We start from the raw sequence: 21,780 nt of genomic DNA, 5'->3' as shown, positions 1-21,780 counted from the left end.
TGACGGACGGACGGACGGATGCATGCCTCTGCCTTTCAGGAGAGGGAGTGGCGCTCCCCCGTCTTGAAGTTTCTGCAAGTCCGTTTCCCAGACGGCCTCAGCCCTTTGCAGATCTACTGCGAGGCCGAGGGCGTGAGCGTAGGTAAGGCGTCCCTCGCAACCCTAACCTTAACCCGAGGTCCCAGAACACCTTACATTGCTCCTTGCGCCTTTCCCCCGGACATCGTCATCAGTGATCTGATGAAGAAGCTGGACATCCTGGGCTATAACGCCGTAAGTGTATGTCGAACTCCTTATGTTCGCACTCCACGAGACTCGGCGGCTCAAATGTGACTTTTGGAAGGCTTTGCGCTGAAAGAAGCTTGTTGACGCTGTGCCTTTGGGCTCTTGCAGAATCTCACCAACGAGGAGCAGGTGGTCGTGATTCACGCCAGGACCCTTCTCACCCTAGCCGAGAAGGTAATGCGCACGTCCACGCACGCTCTCGCATTCTGCTTATGTGACAGCAGCCTTTCCTCAGTGGTTAGAATACATCAAAGTGACCAAGTCAGCACTTCAACAGAAGATGTTGGACATTGAAAGTGAGAAGGTAGACAGACACGCGACATCACCCAAGGGGAACTCCGGCAATGTGCCCCAACAATTCTGACCTTGAGCTGTGCTAGGATATGTTCTGCAAGCAGAAGGGCTACCTGGATGAAGAGTTGGACTTCAGGAAGTGTTCCATGGACCAGGCTCATAAGGTAAGCCGCCCTCAAATCTCCCGCCGGACCACTGATGGACGAGGATTGCGGCCCAGAGGATCCTGGAGCTGGAGGCCATGTTGTACGAGGCGCTACCGCAGCGGGACTGCCCCGCCACGGACGGCGAAAAAGCCAGCCACGCTGGCGTGAATGACGTGCTGACGGCGGATCAGAGAGAAGAGCTTAGGAGCGCCGTGGACCAATGGAAGCGAGCCCTGATGTGCGAGTTGAGGGAGCGCGACGCTTGCATCCTCCAAGAGAGAATGGATCTGCTGCACAGCGCGCAACAGGTAAGGGCCCAAAGCCAGCCCGGCACTTACTTGCACGCTTACTGGCTTTTGAATGCCACTTTCCATTTGTCCGTCCTAGAGGAACAAAGAGCTGAAAGAATTCATCGAAGCTCAGAAGAGACAAATCAAACAATTGGAGGAGAAGTTTCTGTTTCTCTTTCTATTCTTCTCCTTGGCCTTCATTCTGTGGCCCTAACACCAGCTGGTGAGTGAGCTCCAGCGGCACCGCACTCGACACCTCCGATACACTGCCAGCCGGTCTCAGACGTTGGCAGACGCTCCGATGCCAACGTATACCCCCCGCCACGGTGACAGAGGCACCGCGTCACACCGGCGCTCATCCAATCAGAAGGCAGGAAAAGCAAATTCACATGCAGGGCACTTTTGAACCAGAAGAGAGCGCCACAAAAAACGGTTGTTGCCCCAAACGCGCACTAAAAAGGGTCAGAATAACAAGAGTCCCACTGGCCAGCCGGGGCCACCCGTCCAGCTGTTTCTTCAGGGGGGAAAAAAATTGGAGTCACCGGTGAGTACATTTTGCATTTAGCTCTGCTTTTCTGCTTCTGTCTTCAAGTGTGTGGCATCCTGCGATCAAAGATTCAGCCAACCCCAAAGCGGTTGACCTCAACGTCCCACCACCATGCCTACCAGAGCAGGTGACGTGATGCTTTGGACATCCTTCCGTCTCAGATGCCCAAAAGTACTCTTTGCCACATCTGCGGCAATACGGTGTCTTTTCAAAGGTGCAAATAAATCCAGCGTGGGCGGAACACGCACGTCTTCGGTTTTTCCCGCTTTGTTTGTGTGACAGCTGTTGTGAAAATTTTATACAAATAAAGTTGTATAGTACAGGTTTGGCCAAGCCGCAACTCCCGAACCGCATGCGGCTCTTTTATGTTCATATCAACATTTGTGTGTGTGTGGGGGGGGGGGTTGTGCGTGTTGGCTTCACTTGAGTTCAATTTGGTATTTTGGTCAAAAGCGCATGTGGTGAAATTCCACAAAGTAGGATGGGCAAACACATTTCTTTAAACTATGAGTGTCAATTGGGCTCTCGAAATGGCAGGGAAAAGATGCACAGCAAAACGAAAATACGTAGATGAACACAGGACGTTTTAATCAGAGTGGGAAAGTTTCTATTTTTTGTTGAACGTGATGGCAAACCATTCTGCCTGATATGTCAGACCTCAGCGCATTTCAAAGATTCAAATCTTCAGCGCCATGCACTTCAGCTCACTCCATGCTAACATTGATCAGGCGTCGAACCCGCATCATCATGCTTAAGAGGTGGCCATGCTAACCAGTGCGCCATTATGTCAACGCATAATAACTAAGTCTACTGGTCAAAACAGCGGTTACTATATGACGTCGCTACGTCGTGGTCACGTGACGCAGACAAGACGTCAATGGACGTGGGCAGAGTTAACTTGTTTAAAAGGGAGTAGGCAGAAGAAATATTTAATTTATTTAAATCTATTTTGAGTGCACACCATTATGCCAATGCATAACAACTGTAAATCTACTAAATAAAACAGCGGTTGCTATATGACATCTGCCACGTCGTGGTCACGTGACATACGTGACGTCGATGGGCGTAACTTTCGCCGGAATTCAAATCCGCGGGGAGAGTTAACTTGTTTAAAAGAGAGTGGGCAGAAGAATTATTTAATTTATTTAAATCTATTTGGTGTGTGCGCCATTATGTCAATGCATAACAACTGTAAGTCTACTAAACAAAACAGCGGTTGCTATATGACGTCTGCCACGTCGTGGTCACGTGACGCGGACGTGACGTCGACGCCTACTTTACATCCCACCGATCACAGGACCCCTCGGCTGCATAACCGTGCCCCCTTCCCAACCAATCGGATTTGCTATACGCGAAAACGACGCCAATGGAAAGAGCTTCCGCCCAAATTTAAATCCGTGGGCGTGGCTCGCAGCAGGAAGTAGGAAAATGGCGGCGATGTTGACAAAGACACAGCGGATGGTAACATACGACTAACAAGAGAAATATTTTTATTTTCTGCTTGCAACTGGACCGTCCAGAGCGTACACGGTAAGTACAACTCATCGTTTTTAAAAAGAAGTACTTTTGTTGCCCTGAAAAGCGAGTGAGCGTGGCGTTTGTGGGGGACGTCGAATTTCGACGATTCTTTCTGGTCAACGGTTGTAAATGATTGTGTTGATTAAAAAAGAAAACTTGATGTAACTCTACTTTTAACTGCCGTTTCAGATAGATTTGGAATTGCATCACATCCAATTTTGCCTAGAGCGTACACGGTAAGTAACACTCGTTGTGTTTAAGGAGATTTACGTTTGTAATAGCAGAAGTGTAGCCGCGTTGCGTTGTACGTGTGAATGTTGGTCCGGGCGAAATGTTAATGTTTAATTTCATTCCTTTAGGTTCCACGGTGTTTGTTGGCTGCAAGTTTTCCACTGCAAGAAGAGGCTCATATCATTGACCAGGAGCGAGCTACAATGGTGAGTAGCCATAACATTTATGTTAAACACTTCCTATTTCATGTCTAACAGTACTTGATTTAACAAATAACCATAAATAAATACAGTGTGGGCACTGAAGTTAACATATGTGATTATACTGCCTAATCTGTCACCGAGTAGATTGTTGCAAAGTAATATAAGATCCAAAGTTGTAATTCAGAATAGTTTTCAAAAGAAGGCCATTAGAATTATATACAAGTCTGATTACCCTGAACAAGCTATTAATTAAATCACAAATTCTTCAATTCAAAGATTTGGTAGATTATCAGACAAATAATGTCTAACAGTAATTGATTTAACACATCACGATAAGTAGATTGAGTGTGGGCACTCTCAAGTTAACATATGTGATTATACTGCCTAATCTGTTACAGAGTATGTTGTTGCCAAGTAATGTAGAATAGATCCAAAGTAGTAATCCAGAATAGTTTTGAAGAGGCCATTAGAATGATAAACAAATCTGATTACCTTGAACATAATAACAAGCTAAGTGTTTAATATGTCCTATGAAGTCAAAATTGGGCACCATCATGTGGTGAAATTTGGAATTGCATCACATCCAATTTTGCCTGTGAACAAACAGATTACATAAATCTTAGTTTTGAATAAGCCACTCCTTCTCAAACAAGTAAACTCTGCCCATTTTGCGCAGTAGATGTTCTGTTAATATCTAGTATTTATACAAAGTCATAATTTAAATTGCTTTCAACCTTCATTCATCGGTTCAACCAACATTACTCGCTCTTATTACCAACTTGTATTGATTTAACTAAGCGTTTAATACTTCCTATCAGGTCTCAAATCGAGATTTGGCAAAATACAATTTCAGCAAATCCAATTTTGCCAGGGAACAAAAATAGATTAAATAAACTAAATAAGTCCTCTTCCCATTAAATAAATCAGAAAAGTCTGTCTTGTAACCAGTCCTCTTCAAACAAGTAAAGTCTGCCCATTTTGTGCCGTAGATTTTGTGTCTATGCCTAGTATTTAAACAAAATCATAATTTAAACGACTTCTTTCCTTCATTCACTTTGGAAATTTGGAATTGCAGCAAATCGAATTTTGGCAGGGAACAAAAATAGATCAATTAAACTAAATAAGTCTTCTTCCCATTAAATAAATTAAAAAAGTCTGTCTTGTAACCAGTCCTTTTCAAACAAGTAAAGTCTGCCCATTTTGTGCCGTCGATTTTGTGTTAATGCCTAGTATTTATACAAAATCATAATTTAAAGGACTTCATTCCTTCATTCACTTTGGAAATTTGGAATTGCAGCACATCAAATTTTGCCTGGGAAGAAAAGTAGATTAAATAAATTTAATAAGTCTTACTACTTCCCATTAAATAAATTAAATACGTCTTACTTGTTCCCACTCCTTTTCAAAACAGTAGTTTAAAACGAGGGCCCTTCACTCAATCTTTAACCTCAACCCCGCACGTTGTGTTGTATCTGTGAATGTTGGTTGTGGCCAAATGATAGTTTTCTTTCATTCGTTTAGGTTCCAAGAAAACTTGATGTAACTCTACTTTTAACTGCCGTTTCAGATAAGCGGGTATTACGTCGCAGTCATGTGCCGCGGATATGACGTAATTGCCCGAACCTCCGATTCAAATCTGTTGGCGCGATGGCCGTGAGCCACTGAGCAGTGACGATTATCAACAGAAATATCTTTATTTTCTGCTTGCAACTGGACCGTCTAGAGCGTACACGGTAAGTAACACTCATTGTGTTTAAGGAGATTTACGTTTGTAATAGCAGAAGTGTAGCCGCGTTGCGTTGTACGTGTGAAAATTGGTCGAGGCGAAATGTTAATGTTTAATTTCATTCCTTTAGGTTCCACGGTGTTTGTTGGCTGCAAGTTTTCCACTGCAAGAAGAGGCTCGTATCATTGACCAGGAGCGAGCTACAATGGTGAGTAGCCATAACATTTATGTTAAACACTTCCTATTTCATGTCTAACAGTACTTGATTTAACAAATAACCATAAATAAATACAGTGTGGGCACTGAAGTTAACATATGTGATTATACTGCCTAATCTGTCACGGAGTAGATTGTTGCAAAGTAATATAAGATCCAAAGTTATAATTCAGAATAGTTTTCAAAAGAAGGCCATTAGAATTATATACAAGTCTGATTACCCTGAACAAGCTATTAATTAAATCACAAATTCTTCAATTCAAAGATTTGGTAGATTATCAGACAAATAATGTCTAACAGTAATTGATTTAACACATCACGATAAGTAGATTGAGTGTGGGCACTCTCAAGTTAACAGATATGATTATACTGCCTAATCTGTTACAGAGTATGTTGTTGCCAAGTAATGTAGAATAGATCCAAAGTAGTAATCCAGAATAGTTTTGAAGAGGCCATTAGAATAATAAACAAATCTGATTACCTTGAACATAATAACAAGCTAAGTGTTTAATATGTCCTATGAAGTCAAAATTGGGCACCATCATGTGGTGAAATTTGGAATTGCATCACATCCAATTTTGCCTGGGAACAAACAGATTAAATAAATCTTAGTTTTGAATAAGCCACTCCTTCTCAAACAAGTAAACTCTGCCCATTTCGCGCAGTAGATGTTCTGTTAATATCTAGTATTTATACAAAGTCATAATTTAAATTGCTTTCAACCTTCATTCATCGGTTCAACCAACATTACTCGCTCTTATTACCAACTTGTATTGATTTAACTAAGCGTTTAATACTTCCTATCAGGTCTCAAGGCAAGATTTGGCAAAATACAATTTCAGCAAATCCAATTTTGCCAGGGAACAAAAATAGATTAAATAAACTAAATAAGTCTTCTTCCCATTAAATAAATCAGAAAAGTCTGTCTTGTAACCAGTCCTCTTCAAACAAGTAAAGTCTGCCCATTTTGTGCCGTAGATTTTGTGTCTATGCCTAGTATTTAAACAAAATCATAATTTAAACGACTTCTTTCCTTCATTCACTTTGGAAATTTGGAATTGCAGCAAATCGAATTTTGCCAGGGAACAAAAATAGATCAATTAAACTAAATAAGTCTTCTTCCCATTAAATAAATTAAAAAAGTCTGTCTTGTAACCAGTCCTTTTCAAACAAGTAAAGTCTGCCCATTTTGTGCCGTCGATTTTGTGTTAATGCCTAGTATTTATACAAAATCATAATTTAAAGGACTTCATTCCTTCATTCACTTTGGAAATTTGGAATTGCAGCACATCAAATTTTGCCTGGGAAGAAAAGTAGATTAAATAAATTTAATAAGTCTTACTACTTCCCATTAAATAAATTAAATACGTCTTACTTGTTCCCACTCCTTTTCAAAAAAGTAGTTTAAAACGAGGTCCCTTCACTCAACCTTTAACCCTATTTATTCACCTTCTAGGCTAAGTGTTAAAGGCTAAGTGTTAAAGGCTAAGTGTTAAAGGCTAAGTGTTAAAGGCTAAGTGTTAGAGGCTAAGTGCCAGAGGCTAGGCGCCAGAGGCGAGTTTTTGTGGGCTGAAGTTTTAGTGGGGTTAGTGTGAATACAATCCAAAAGAATACAACAGAATACAATACAATAGAATATAATACATAGATTAAATTATATAGCTCTTACTACTTCCCATTAAATAAATTAAATACGTCTTACTTGTTCCCAATCCTTTTCAAAAAAGTAGTTTAAAACGAGGGCCCTTCACTCAACCTTTAACCTCAACCCCGCACGTCACATTGTGTTGTATCTGTGAATGTTGGTTGTGGCCAAATGATAGTTTTCTTTCATTCGTTTAGGTTCCACGGTGTTTGTTGGCTATGTTTTCCACTGTCAGAAGGATGAAAATACAAAGTACAACGCTTGGACGTGGGCGAAGGCGTCACCGGTGAGTCCTTCCTTCCTATTTATTTACCTTCTAGATGCTAGAGGCTAAGTGTTAGAGGCTAAGTGTTAGAGGCTAAGTGTTAAACACAATACGAACAACACAACGATACTGCACTGAACAACACGATACCGCACTGAGAAACACGATACCGCACTGAACAACACGATACCGCACTGAACAACACCATGCCGCACTGAACACCATGCCACACTGAACAACACCATCCCGCACTGAACAACACCATGCCGCACTAAACAACACCATGCCGCACTGAACAACACCATGCCTCACTGAACGACACCATGCCGCACTGAAAGACACCATGCCGCACTGAACGACACCATGCCGCACTGAAAGACACCATGCCGCACTGAACAACACCATTCCGCACTGAACAACACCATGCCGCACTGAACAACACCATGCCGCACTGAACAACATTATGCCGCACTGAACAACACCATGCCGCACTGAACAACACCATCCCGCACTGAACAACACCATCCCGCACTGAACAACACCATGCCGCACTGAACAACATTATGCCGCACTGAACATTATGCCGCACTGAACAACACCATGCCGCACTGAACAACACCATGCCGCACTGAACAACATTATGCCGCACTGAACAACACCATGCCGCACTGAACAACACCATGCCGCACTGAACAACACCATGCCGCACTGAACAACACCATGCCGCACTGAACAACATTATGCCGCACTGAACAACACCATGCCGCACTGAACAACACCATCCTGCACTGAACAACACCATTCCGCATTGAACACCATGCCGCACTGAACAACACCATCCCGCACTGAACAACACCATCCCGCACTGAACAACATTACGCTGCACTGAACAACACCATGCCGCACTGAACAACACCATGCCGCACTGAACAACACCATGCCGCATTGAACAACACCATGCCGCATTGAACAACACCATGCCGCACTGAACAACACCATCCTGCACTGAACAACACCATGCCGCATTGAACAACACCATGCCGCACTGAACAACACCATCCTGCACTGAACAACACCATCCTGCACTGAACAACACCATCCCGCATTGAACAACACCATCCTGCACTGAACAACACCATGCCGCACTGAACAACACCATGCCGCACTGAACAACACCATTCCGCACTGAACAACACCATGCCGCACTGAACAACACCATCCTGCACTGAACAACACCATCCCGCACTGAACAACACCATGCCGCATTGAACAACACCAGCCTGCACTGAACAACACCATGCCGCACTGAACAACACCATGCCGCACTGAACAACACCATGCCGCACTGAACAACACCATGCCGCACTGAACAACATTATGCCGCACTGAACAACATTATGTCGCACTGAACAACACCATGCCGCACTGAACAACACCATGCCGCACTGAACAACATTATGCCGCACTGAAAAACACCATGCCGCACTGAACAACACCATCCCGCACTGAACAACACCATGCCGCATTGAACAACACCATGCCGCACTGAACAACACCATGCTGCACTGAACAACATTATGCTGCACTGAACAACACGATCCTGCATTGAACAACACCATGCCGCACTGAACAACACCATCCTGCACTGAACAACACCATCCTGCACTGAACAACACCACCCCGCACTGAACAACACGATCCCGCATTGAACAACACCATCCCGCACTGAACAACACCATGCCGCACTGAACAACACCATTCCGCACTGAACAACACCATGCCGCACTGAACAACACCATGCCGCACTGAACAACACCATTCCGCACTGAACAACACCATGCCGCACTGAACAACACCATGCCGCACTGAACAACATTATGCCGCACTGAACAACACCATGCCGCACTGAACAACACCATCCCGCACTGAACAACACCATGCCGCATTGAACAACACCATGCCGCACTGAACAACACCATCCTGCACTGAACAACACCATCCCGCACTAAACAACACCATGCCGCACTGAACAACACCATGCCGCACTGAACAACACCATGCCGCACTGAACAACACCATGCCGCACTGAACAACACCATGCCGCACTGAACAACATTATGCCGCACTGAACAACACCATCCCGCACTGAACAACACCATGCCGCATTGAACAACACCATGCCGCACTGAACAACACCATCCTGCACTGAACAACACCATCCCGCACTAAACAACACCATGCCGCACTGAACAACATTATGGCGCACTGGACAACATTATGCCGCACTGAACAACACCATGCCGCACTGAACAACACCATGCCGCACTGAACAACACCATGCCGCACTGAACAACACCATGCCGCACTGAACAACATTATGCCGCACTGAACAACACCATGCCGCACTGAACAACACCATCCCGCACTGAACAACACCATGCCGCATTGAACAACACCATGCCGCACTGAACAACACCATCCTGCACTGAACAACACCATGCCGCACTGAACAACACCATGCCGCACTGAACAACACCATGCCGCACTGAACAACACCATGCCGCACTGAACAACACCATGCCGCACTGAACAACATTATGCCGCACTGAACAACACCATGCCGCACTGAACAACACCATCCCGCACTGAACAACACCATGCCGCATTGAACAACACCATGCCGCACTGAACAACACCATCCTGCACTGAACAACACCATCCCGCACTGAACAACACCATGCCGCACTGAACAACATTATGGCGCACTGGACAACATTATGCCGCACTGAACAACACCATGCCGCACTGAACAACACCATGCCGCACTGAACAACACCATGCCGCACTGAACAACACCATGCCGCACTGAACAACATTATGCCGCACTGAACAACACCATGCCGTACTGAACAACACCATGCCGCACTGAACAACACGATCCCGCATTGAACAACACCATCCTGCACTGAACAACACCATGCCGCACTGAACAACACCATGCCGCACTGAACAACACCATTCCGCACTGAACAACACCATGCCGCACTGAACAACACCATCCTGCACTGAACAACACCATCCCGCACTGAACAACACCATGCCGCCACTGAACAACACCATGCCGCACTGAACAACACCATGCCGCACTGAACAACACCATGCCGCACTGAACAACATTATGCCGCACTGAACAACATTATGCCGCACTGAACAACATTATGTCGCACTGAACAACACCATGCCGCACTGAACAACACCATGCTGCACTGAACAACATTATGCCGCACTGAACAACACGATCCCGCATTGAACAACACCATCCCGCAGTGAACAACACCATGCCGCATTGAACAACACCATGCCGCACTGAACAACACCATGCTGCACTGAACAACATTATGCTGCACTGAACAACACGATCCTGCATTGAACAACACCATGCCGCACTGAACAACACCATCCTGCACTGAACAACACCTTTCCACACTGAACAACACCATGCCGCACTGAACAACATTATGCCGCACTGAACAACACCATGCCGCACTGAACAACACCATGCCGCACTGAACAACACCATGCCGCACTGAACAACACCATGCCGCAATGAACAACACCATCCCGCACTGAACAACACCATGCCGCATTGAACAACACCATGCCGCACTGAACAACACCATCCCGCACTGAACAACACCACCCCGCACTGAACAACACGATCCCGCATTGAACAACACCATCCCGGACTGAACAACACCATGCCGCACTGAACAACACCATTCCGCACTGAACAACACCATGCCGCACTGAACAACACCATGCCGCACTGAACAACACCATGCTGCACTGAACAACACCATGCCGCACTGAACAACATTATGCCGCACTGAACAACACCATGCCGCACTGAACAACACCATGCCGCACTGAACAACACCATGCCGCATTGAACAACACCATGCCGCACTGAACAACACCATCCTGCACTGAACAACACCATCCCGCACTGAACAACACCATGCCGCACTGAACAACATTATGGCGCACTGAACAACATTATGCCGCACTGAACAACACCATGCCGCACTGAACAACACCATTCCGCACTGAACAACACCATGCCGCACTGAACAACATTATGCCGCACTGAACAACATTATGCCGCACTGAACAACACCATGCCGCACTGAACAACACCATGCCGCACTGAACAACACCATGCCGCACTGAACAACACGACGTCGCACTGAACAACACGACGCCGCACAGAACAACACGACGCCGCACAGAATAACACAATGCCGCACAGAACAACACAATACCGCACAAACAGTTTTAGATAATATTACGTCGCAGTCATGTGACGCGGACATGACGTCAATAGGCTTAACTCACGGCAAAATTATAATCCGTGGGCGTGGCTTGCAACAGGAAGTAGGAAAGCGGCAATTCTGGCAAACAAGACACAGCGGTTAGTAACACGATGACTAACAAGGCAAATATTTTTGTTTTCAGCTTGCAACTTGACCGTCTAGAGCGTACAAGGTAATTACAACTGTTTTTTTTTAGCCCTGAAAAGCGAGGGAGTGTGGCGTTTGGGAGGAATGTCGAACTCGGCGTCTGCTTCCAGCCACAGACGCCAAATTTCGACGATTATTTCGACTGGTCAACGGTTGTAAATTATTGCGTTGACTAAAAACTTTATTTAACTCTACTCTTAACTTTGCCGTTTCAGATATGCGGGTATTACACCGCGGAAATGACGTCAATAGGCTGAACTCTCGCCAAAATTCAAATCTGTGGGCGCAATGGCCTTGAGCGAGACACCGGATACAAACACGACGATTATCAACAGAAATATCTTTATTTTCTGCTTGCAAGTGGACCGTCTAGAGCGTACACGGTAAGTACAACTCATTGTGTTTAAAAAGATTTACGTTTGTGTAGTTTGCGTTGCGTTGTATCTGTGAATGTTGGTTGAGGCTAAATGTTAATGTTTAATTTCATTCCTTTAGGTTCCACGGTGTTTGTTGGCTGTATGTTTTCCACTGCAAGAAAAGGCTCGTATCATTGACCAGCAGGAGCTACAATGGTGAGTACCCCTTTCGTCTTCCATTTATGTTAAACACTTCCTATTTCATGTCTAACAGTACTCGATTTAACAAATAACCATAAATAAATACAGTGTGGGCAGTCACGTTAACATATGTGATTATCCTGCCTAATATGTTTATCACAAATATGTCACTAATCACTAATATGTCTATTTGTTTATCACAACACCTTTGGACCTTCAGCAATCGATTATTTCCCTTCATCTACATAGAGACAGAACGATGGTGTCTTAAACATCTCATTCATTTCACCAAATAACTTCACGCAGGTGGATAACGGCCGTCTCGGTCACGCTATGTTGCGTGATGCAGTTTTGAAGAACCAAATGCATTTATTCAATGAATAAGTCAAGCTAGTTCTATGTTTATGATGTTGTAAATTACGGTACCGATTGAAGTTGAGTTCGAAGCCAGTGGAAAACAGCGCTGCGTTTGTGCTCTCCAGGTACAAATGTTGTGATCTCTGACTGACGACCGGGCGAGACTCGAGTAAGAGATGTCCAAACGAGCTCCGGCAGGGCGGGCCAAGGCGGAGCGAACGGACGCCCTTCAGGCCGCCAATGACGAGCTGAGAACCAAACTGATGGACGTCCAGTTAGAACTTCAGCAGGAGAAGAACAAGGTGAAAACCTCAACAGACAAACACTGCCTGCCTCCCTGCCTGCCTCCCTGCCTGCCTCCCTGCCTCCCAGTTTTCCCGATGTAGATTAGACATGCGTGTGCCATGACTGTGTCAGCCTACATCAACAAATGCACCGAGGACGTCAGCACCACTAAGAATGTCATCACCCGGGGCAACCAACGACCCTGGATGACTGAGGAGGTACGTCAAACGCTACGAGCGCGGAACTCTGCCTTCAAGTCTGGCGACAAGGAGACACTGAGGACAGCGAGAGCCAACTTGAACCGTGCCATCAGGATAGCGAAGCGAGACCGCAGTCGAAAATTTCAGGATCGTTTCCACGACGTCAAAAACATCAGGAGTATGTGGCAAGGCATACGGGCGATTACAGACTACAACTCACCCTCCCCCCCCCCGGTGGGTGTAGTTGATGCTGACTTTCTAAATGGTCTAAATAACTTCTTTGGGAGGTTCGAGGCACTAAACGGCACTCCAGCAGTTAAAACTGTCCCCCATCAGGAAGAGGAGGTACTCTGCCTTGACTCCGCCGATGTGTTGAAGACCCTGAGGAGAGTCAACCCCTGTAAGGCCCCTGGCCCCGACAACATTCCTGGGCGTGTGTTCAGGGAATGTGCAAGTCATCTGGCTGGGGTCATCACAGACATTTTTAACACCTCGCTGGGCCAAGCCACAGTGCCGGCGTGCTTTAAGACTGCCTCCATCATTCCGGTGCCGAAGAAACCTCAAATCACCTCATTTAATGATTACCGGCCTGTTGCACTGACTCCGGTTATGATGAAGTGCTTCGAAAGGCTGCTTAAAGGTCACATCGTTTCCAGACTCCCCCTATTATTTGACCCGTTCCAGTTTGCCGACCGGCAAAACCGCTCCACTCAGGACGCCATCTCCTCCGTTCTTCACCTGAGCCTGGCTCACCTGGAGGAGAAGAACACCCATGTGCGGAGGCTGTTCCTGGACTTCAGCTCAGCGTTTAACACCATCATCCCACAGCATCTGGTAGGAAAATTGGAACACCTGGGCTTCAACACCCCCCTTCGCAACTGGCTGCTAGACTTCCTCACCAACAGACCTCAGTCAGTCCGGGTCGGACAGAACACCTCTGATGTCATCACCCTCAGCACAGGCTCCCTTCAGGGCTGCGTCATGAGCCCCCTGCTGTGCACCCTGATGACACACGACTGCGTCCTCAGGTTCACCACCAATCACATCGTGAAGTCAGCAGACGACACAACGGTGGTGGGGCTCATCAGAGACAACAACGACCTGGACTACAGAGAGGAGGTGGAGCAGCTGGTGGGCTGGTGCAGAGAAAACAGCCTGATCCTGAATGAGGAGAAGATGAAGGAGATCATCGTCGACTTCAGGAAAAAACAGCCTCACCACGCTCCACTGATCATCAACAGCTCAGCTGTGGAGGTGGTCAGCACCACCAAATTCCTGGGGGTCCACATCACAGAAGACCTCACCTGGACTATGAACACTACGGCACTGGTCAAGAGGGCACAGAAGCGCTTGTACTTCCTGCGGAGGATGAGGAGAGCCCACCTGCCCCCACCCATCATGAGGACGTTCTACAGGAGCACCATAGAGAGCATTCTGACAAGCTGTCTCTCTGTGTGGTGTGGAGGCTGCACCGCCTCCGATTGGAAGAACGTGAGGAGAGTGGTGAGGACAGCAGAGAGGATCATAGGGGCTCCTCTTCCCTCCATTCAGGACATTTCATCTCAGCGCTGCATGTCCCGTGCCCGTAACATCATCAATGACCCATCACACCCCCACCATGGACTGTTCTCCCTGCTGCCCTCTGGGAAGAGGTTTGCAGCATCCGCTGCAGGTCCACCAGGTTCTGCAACAGCTTTTTCCCTGCTGTCATCAGACTGTTGAACACTAGAACTGTTGAGCTCTAAACTGAACTCTGCATCACACATTCACAGAACTGTACTTTATGACACTACGGACCTCTATCTTGCACTATCTCGCACTACCAACTTTACTGAACTTGTATAAACCCTTTAAATAGAAGTTTAATACATGGTTTAGCATTCCTCTGCACACTCTTGAATACTGTTTTGCCTACTTGCACTATTGCATAATTATCACTGCTGCACTTTATACTTATTTTTAATATATATATATATATATATATATATATATAGTATATGTATATATATATATTTTCATAGGATATGTTACTTCTATTCAACTGCAATATCACTACTTTGTTGTAAGACGTATGCAACGGAATTTCGTTTTGTATGCACCATGTGCAGACAAGATGACAATAAAGTTTGTCTAAGTCTAAGTCTAAGTCATGTCAGGTCAGCTGTCTGGAGAGAGAGAGAAGTCAGGACCTGCGGGCGGAGCACCACCGTGCCACCGCCGCCATGACGGAACTCAAAAGCAAACTCCATGAGGAGAAGCAGAAAGAGTTAGCCATTACCAGGGAGACATTACTGCGGCAGCATGAAATGGAGCTGATGAGAGTGATCAAAATCAAAGATGGAGAGATCCAGCGACTGAATGCCTTGGTCCTCAGCCTGAGGGACGGCTCCATGGACAAGGTGATCCGCTCTATCCGTGTCTGACTATCCGCACGCCACGTCGGGCTTCGATGCGGCCGCTACCGTATTGTGTAGCTTGTCCCCAGTAAGCGTCGCGGCGCTCCGTTGCGGTCTCAACGGCCCGGTGTGGCGCAATGTCTGCTCAGGTGAGGAGGGGGGGCGCTTTGCTGGCGGAGGTGGAGGAGACGCGGCGGTGTCGGGAGACCGAGCGGTGTCGCCTCCACCAGGAGCGCGGAAGAAGCCCTGGCAGCGGCCCAGCAGGCCTGGCAGTCCCGAGCGGCCGAGCTCCGATCGGCTCATCACCAGCATCGGGAGGAGCTGAGCCGAACCAAGAGAGACTGCGAGAGGGAGATCCGCCGACTGGTAGGACTGATCAGATGCGCGGTGCGTGGCTATGTTCCCAATTTCGTTGTATACCTGCAGTGCAATGACACCTAAGGCATTCTATTCTATTCTATTTCACAAGAAGAAAATGTCCGGTTGCTCGCTTCGCTTTTGTCACAGCAAAGGTGTTCTAGTCGATTCAAGAAAAAAATTGGCCGGTTGCTCTCTTTGTTTTTGTCACAATTCTGGCAAATGAGTTTGCCCGCCTGCCTGAGCGCTCCCCGTTTGTACATCCAGACGGATGAGATCAAGCTGAAAGACAGAGCGGTTAGTGTTTTGGATGAAGCCCTGGGGCCGGCCACGTCCACCGCCTTCAGCTGCAGACTCAGGCTGCCGAGCAGCAGATCGCTGCCCTGAGGGATTCCCAAAGGGCGGGCCTAAACTACCCTGGAAGTGGGGTCAACGCCGCTACTAGCAATCCTCTTCATTGCGTAAGCCACCTCATCACACACTTGCAGTACGCATGACTTAGTTCGTTGCTGGAGGAAGGTAGCACAAAAACAGTTTTGAACTTTGAACGAGTGCTTGTGTGTGTGTGTTGCGGGGCGTTTTCAGTCTCAGGAGGATCGGGACACGCGACGGTTTCATCTGAAAATCGCTGAGCTCAGCGCAGTCATCAGGAAACTGGAGGATCGAAACGCCCTGCTTTCTGAAGAGCGCAATGAACTGGTAATTTATTGACGGCACGCTTGAAGGTTTGCGCTACGTTTGATGCGCGCCATCCAGCGAGGCACCCATTGCGCTTGCTTATTAGTTGAGCGGCGCGGCGAGTCGGTTGCCTGGTAGATGTCTTTTATTGGGAGCCAAAGCCACGATTCCGTTCAAACCGATGCAAAAGGAATGGATGCGTTCTGGCCCGCGTGTTGTGCGTCTTTCACATCCCGCACTTCATGCTTGCAGCTAAAGCGACTGAGAGAAACAGAAAGCCAGTTTCTGCCACTCCTGTACAAAAACAAACGCCTGAGCAGGAAGAATGAAGAACTCTCGCTGGTGCTGTGTCGCCTTGAAAACAAAGTGCGCTTTGTCACCCAGGAGAACGAGGAGATGGCAAGCTTGGTAAGTCGACGCGGACAACGGCGGCGTGCCAACAGAGTCCACTGCATTTGTGTTCCACAGAGAAGGCCTAGTTCGCTCAATGACCTGGACCGCGGTTGCGGCCAGCAGGACGGTGAAATGGAGTTCCTTCAAGTTGTGGAGCAGCGGCACATCATCGACGACTTGTCCAAGGTCTTCAGGCAGGCGACTCGGTGCACGTACGGCAGCGCCGCGCTCGCTCGCTGTCGCCAGGAAACCTTTTCCGTCCAAAGCTTGGCCGGCGGCCGCCATCCAAAAAATTGGCCCCTTAAATTCCGACCTTTCAAGCAGGAGCATTGTGCGCACGCGTTTGAACACGCTTTAGACTTGTTTTGCCGTTTTCAGCAGCTCAAAGCTCCCGTTTTGTCAGCGCCTTTGCCACTCGCTGTGCGCTGAAAACGACGGACTTGCCCGGCTGCTCAGCCCGTCAACCATGAGCCGCGAGCGCGACGTCATTGTCCGTAGGCAGCTAGTGGCAAAATGCACCCTGTTAGAGTTGCGCTCGCTCCAACTTATTTTGCAAGAACCACACGGGAGACAAGTAAGTTCTTTTGGACACCTGCAGGTGGAGAGTCCATCCGTTGTACGAATGAAGTCTGACTCTCGGCTCCTGCACGAGCATTTTAATTAAGAGAAACAGGGTGGGTGTAAGAGTGGATTGAATAGAGGAAGCCCTTGACCTCTAGTCAAAACATAGCAAGGGGTGTTTTACAACTTTGTGTAGGAAGGGATAAGCGATAGGGATAAATAAGGGATAAATAATATTATTTATTACAGGTCGCAGTCAAAGTCAAAGCAACACAATGATACGATAAAGATAATCTGGAAAACCCTGACACACCCTGTAGTTGTCACTTTTGGAAAAGACGAGCGTCCCTCCAATCATCGCCGGTGACGTGTTTTTCAGGCTCTGGAGACAGGAGCTCATGTCAGAAATGTCATTGTGAGTCGCGTTTGTTTCTGCGCCGGAGCCGTTCGTTCCCTTTGCATCCAAAGAATCTCAAAGGCGGATTATTTGTGTCGACAGGAGGGAGATTTGCTGCTACGATACCGACGTCGAGAATCTCTGAGGAGGAACAAAGCGTGAGGTCCTGCAAGGTGAGTCTGTTTGTTTGCGGCTGCTTGGTGTTGCGCAAGATGAAATGGCCTTTTTCTCGCTATCGTTCCTCTCGTCGATTCATCGTGAGGTGTCGCTTCAGTTTGTTCAGAGAGATGTTTGCTTCCGCGCCCGCAGGTCATCGAAACATTTTACGGCTACGACGAAGACGTGTTGGTGGACTCGGACGGATCGTCCTTGTCTTTTCACACCGACAGAACCCCCGACACGGAACCCGAAGAGGTAGCCCGCCATTTCTGCCAGCGTATTGGCACCAAACATTCCTCTTCAGCCTGGAATCGGACTCGTCTTTGCGTCGCGGGTGCTTTGTCGCCGGTCTGACTGATTCTGGTACTAGTGCTGTGTTGCATTGGTGTGTGCATGAAGAGGCGGAGCTTCGCTACCGCCAGCTGACGCAAGAATATCAAGCGCTGCAACGAGCCTACGCTCTGCTAGCCCAGACCAGCGAAGGGGACTACGACGCCGAGAAGGAGATCAAGGTGGCGCCCCTTCCCGCAACCCCCGGCCGGGTCGCAGCCTCCCCGTTCTCACCCAGCCTCGGGTGTTCTCTGGTCTGAAAGGAGGAGGAGGAGCCTCCCTCCTCCTCCTTTCAGACCAGAGAAAAGCTGATGGTAGAAATGGGTCACAATCAAAGCAGAGTAGCAGATCTGGAGTCAGCGCTGAAGCAACAAGGACAGGTAAGCTCATCAATGAGCACACCTTTTTCTCAGACAAAATAGCTACATTCTTCAGTCACTCATCCGTCTGGCATTACTGGACCAACCCCCCCCCCCCCCCCCCCGAACGTGGCTGGGAAAATGCGGAGAAAAGCAAATGTCATTTTCCAGTCAACCAAAGAATTTGTGGATGAAAATGACACAACATTCCAAAGCTGTCCACGCGTTTGTCTCTTCTAGAATGTCAAGTGGGTGGAGGAGAAGCAGCTGCTGCGTCAGAGCAATCAGCAGTTGGCCGAAAAGGTGACGGAAAGAAAGGCGCTGGGCGGAGTCGCTTGGCGTCACACCTGTCGGGAAGCCCCGCAGATGAGGTCTGACTGTCTTTTCAGGTCAGGCGGATGGAGGCGGAAGAAGCGCGTCTGAAAGAGCACATCCAGGATATCCGAGACCAAAACGAACTGCTTGAGTTCCGCATCCTGGAGCTGGAGGTGGGAAGACTCGCACAAGCGTGTTGAGGCCAGAGATGTGACGGACGGACGGACGGACGGACGGATGCATGCCTCTGCCTTTCAGGAGAGGGAGTGGCGCTCCCCCGTCTTGAAGTTTCTGCAAGTCCGTTTCCCAGACGGCCTCAGCCCTTTGCAGATCTACTGCGAGGCCGAGGGCGTGAGCGTAGGTAAGGCGTCCCTCGCAACCCTAACCTTAACCCGAGGTCCCAGAACACCTTACATTGCTCCTTGCGCCTTTCCCCCGGACATCGTCATCAGTGATCTGATGAAGAAGCTGGACATCCTGGGCTATAACGCCGTAAGTGTATGTCGACTCCTTATGTTCGCACTCCACGAGACTCGGCGGCTCAAATGTGACTTTTGGAAGGCTTTGCGCTGAAAGAAGCTTGTTGACGCTGTGCCTTTGGGCTCTTGCAGAATCTCACCAACGAGGAGCAGGTGGTCGTGATTCACGCCAGGACCCTTCTCACCCTAGCCGAGAAGGTAACGCGCACGTCCACGCACGCTCTCGCATTCTGCTTATGTGACAGCAGCCTTTCCTCAGTGGTTAGAATACATCAAAGTGACCAAGTCAGCACTTCAACAGAAGATGTTGGACATTGAAAGTGAGAAGGTAGACAGACACGCGACATCACCCAAGGGGAACTCCGGCAATGTGCCCCAACAATTCTGACCTTGAGCTGTGCTAGGATATGTTCTGCAAGCAGAAGGGCTACCTGGATGAAGAGTTGGACTTCAGGAAGTGTTCCATGGACCAGGCTCATAAGGTAAGCCGCCCTCAAATCTCCCGCCGGACCACTGATGGACGAGGATTGCGGCCCAGAGGATCCTGGAGCTGGAGGCCATGTTGTACGAGGCGCTACCGCAGCGGGACTGCCCCGCCACGGACGGCGAAAAAGCCAGCCACGCTGGCGTGAATGACGTGCTGACGGCGGATCAGAGAGAAGAGCTTAGGAGCGCCGTGGACCAATGGAAGCGAGCCCTGATGTGCGAGTTGAGGGAGCGCGACGCTTGCATCCTCCAAGAGAGAATGGATCTGCTGCACAGCGCGCAACAGGTAAGGGCCCAAAGCCAGCCCGGCACTTACTTGCACGCTTACTGGCTTTTGAATGCCACTTTCCATTTGTCCGTCCTAGAGGAACAAAGAGCTGAAAGAATTCATCGAAGCTCAGAAGAGACAAATCAAACAATTGGAGGAGAAGTTTCTGTTTCTCTTTCTATTCTTCTCCTTGGCCTTCATTCTGTGGCCCTAACACCAGCTGGTGAGTGAGCTCCAGCGGCACCGCACTCGACACCTCCGATACACTGCCAGCCGGTCTCAGACGTTGGCAGACGCTCCGATGCCAACGTATACCCCCCGCCACGGTGACAGAGGCACCGCGTCACACCGGCGCTCATCCAATCAGAAGGCAGGAAAAGCAAATTCACATGCAGGGCACTTTTGAACCAGAAGAGAGCGCCACAAAAAACGGTTGTTGCCCCAAACGCGCACTAAAAAGGGTCAGAATAACAAGAGTCCCACTGGCCAGCCGGGGCCACCCGTCCAGCTGTTTCTTCAGGGGGGAAAAAAATTGGAGTCACCGGTGAGTACATTTTGCATTTAGCTCTGCTTTTCTGCTTCTGTCTTCAAGTGTGTGGCATCCTGCGATCAAAGATTCAGCCAACCCCAAAGCGGTTGACCTCAACGTCCCACCACCATGCCTACCAGAGCAGGTGACGTGATGCTTTGGACATCCTTCCGTCTCAGATGCCCAAAAGTACTCTTTGCCACATCTGCGGCAATACGGTGTCTTTTCAAAGGTGCAAATAAATCCAGCGTGGGCGGAACACGCACGTCTTCGGTTTTTCCCGCTTTGTTTGTGTGACAGCTGTTGTGAAAATTTTATACAAATAAAGTTGTATAGTACAGGTTTGGCCAAGCCGCAACTCCCGAACCGCATGCGGCTCTTTTATGTTCATATCAACATTTGTGTGTGTGTGTGTGTGTGGGGGGGGGGGGGGGGGGTTGTGCGTGTTGGCTTCACTTGAGTTCAATTTGGTATTTTGGTCAAAAGCGCATGTGGTGAAATTCCACAAAGTAGGATGGGCAAACACATTTCTTTAAACTATGAGTGTCAATTGGGCTCTCGAAATGGCAGGGAAAAGATGCACAGCAAAACGAAAATACGTAGATGAACACAGGACGTTTTAATCAGAGTGGGAAAGTTTCTATTTTTTGTTGAACGTGATGGCAAACCATTCTGCCTGATATGTCAGACCTCAGCGCATTTCAAAGATTCAAATCTTCAGCGCCATGCACTTCAGCTCACTCCATGCTATCATTGATCAGGCGTCGAACCCGCATCATCATGCTTAA

The 21,780-nt window shown here is 48.1% G+C and overlaps 1 protein-coding gene and 1 pseudogene across 3 annotated transcripts; both read left to right on the top strand.

Annotated features, from left to right (window-relative positions):
- The first annotated feature begins 51 nt into the window (after positions 1–51).
- LOC148377741 (janus kinase and microtubule-interacting protein 3-like) lies at positions 52–1,398 on the top strand. Of its 3 annotated transcripts, XM_088368149.1 has the most exons (4): positions 52–273; positions 394–459; positions 521–1,033; positions 1,113–1,398. In XM_088368149.1, the coding sequence occupies exons 3-4, from the start codon at positions 821–823 to the stop codon at positions 1,227–1,229; spliced, it is 330 nt and encodes a 109-aa protein (XP_088224275.1). In that variant the 5' UTR covers positions 52–273; positions 394–459; positions 521–820; the 3' UTR covers positions 1,230–1,398. The 3 variants fall into 3 exon arrangements, with proteins under 3 accessions (XP_088224275.1, XP_088224276.1, XP_088224277.1); XM_088368150.1 differs by having other exon boundaries at positions 52–459; XM_088368151.1 differs by lacking the exons at positions 52–273; positions 394–459 and having other exon boundaries at positions 471–1,033.
- A 1,478-nt stretch (positions 1,399–2,876) lies between these two features.
- On the top strand, positions 2,877–20,846 carry LOC148377740 (janus kinase and microtubule-interacting protein 3-like; annotated as a pseudogene).
- The last annotated feature ends 934 nt before the right edge of the window (positions 20,847–21,780 follow it).

This window comes from Syngnathus floridae, unplaced genomic scaffold (assembly GCF_059516105.1).
Source record: "Syngnathus floridae isolate MCC-2025c unplaced genomic scaffold, RoL_Sflo_1.0 HiC_scaffold_95, whole genome shotgun sequence".
Taxonomy (NCBI): Eukaryota; Metazoa; Chordata; class Actinopteri; order Syngnathiformes; family Syngnathidae; genus Syngnathus; species Syngnathus floridae.
The sequence above is the reverse complement of the archived record's forward strand: the minus strand, read 5'-3'. Positions and strand labels throughout refer to the sequence as shown.

Bases quoted from the DNA above. Each gene is read 5' to 3' on its own strand.
- LOC148377741 (XM_088368149.1), top strand. From the start codon at position 821: ATGTTGTACGAGGCGCTACCGCAGCGGGACTGCCCCGCCACGGACGGC. The intron at 1,034-1,112 runs GTAAGGGCCCAA...TGTCCGTCCTAG, and splicing joins TGCTGCACAGCGCGCAACAG to AGGAACAAAGAGCTGAAAGA.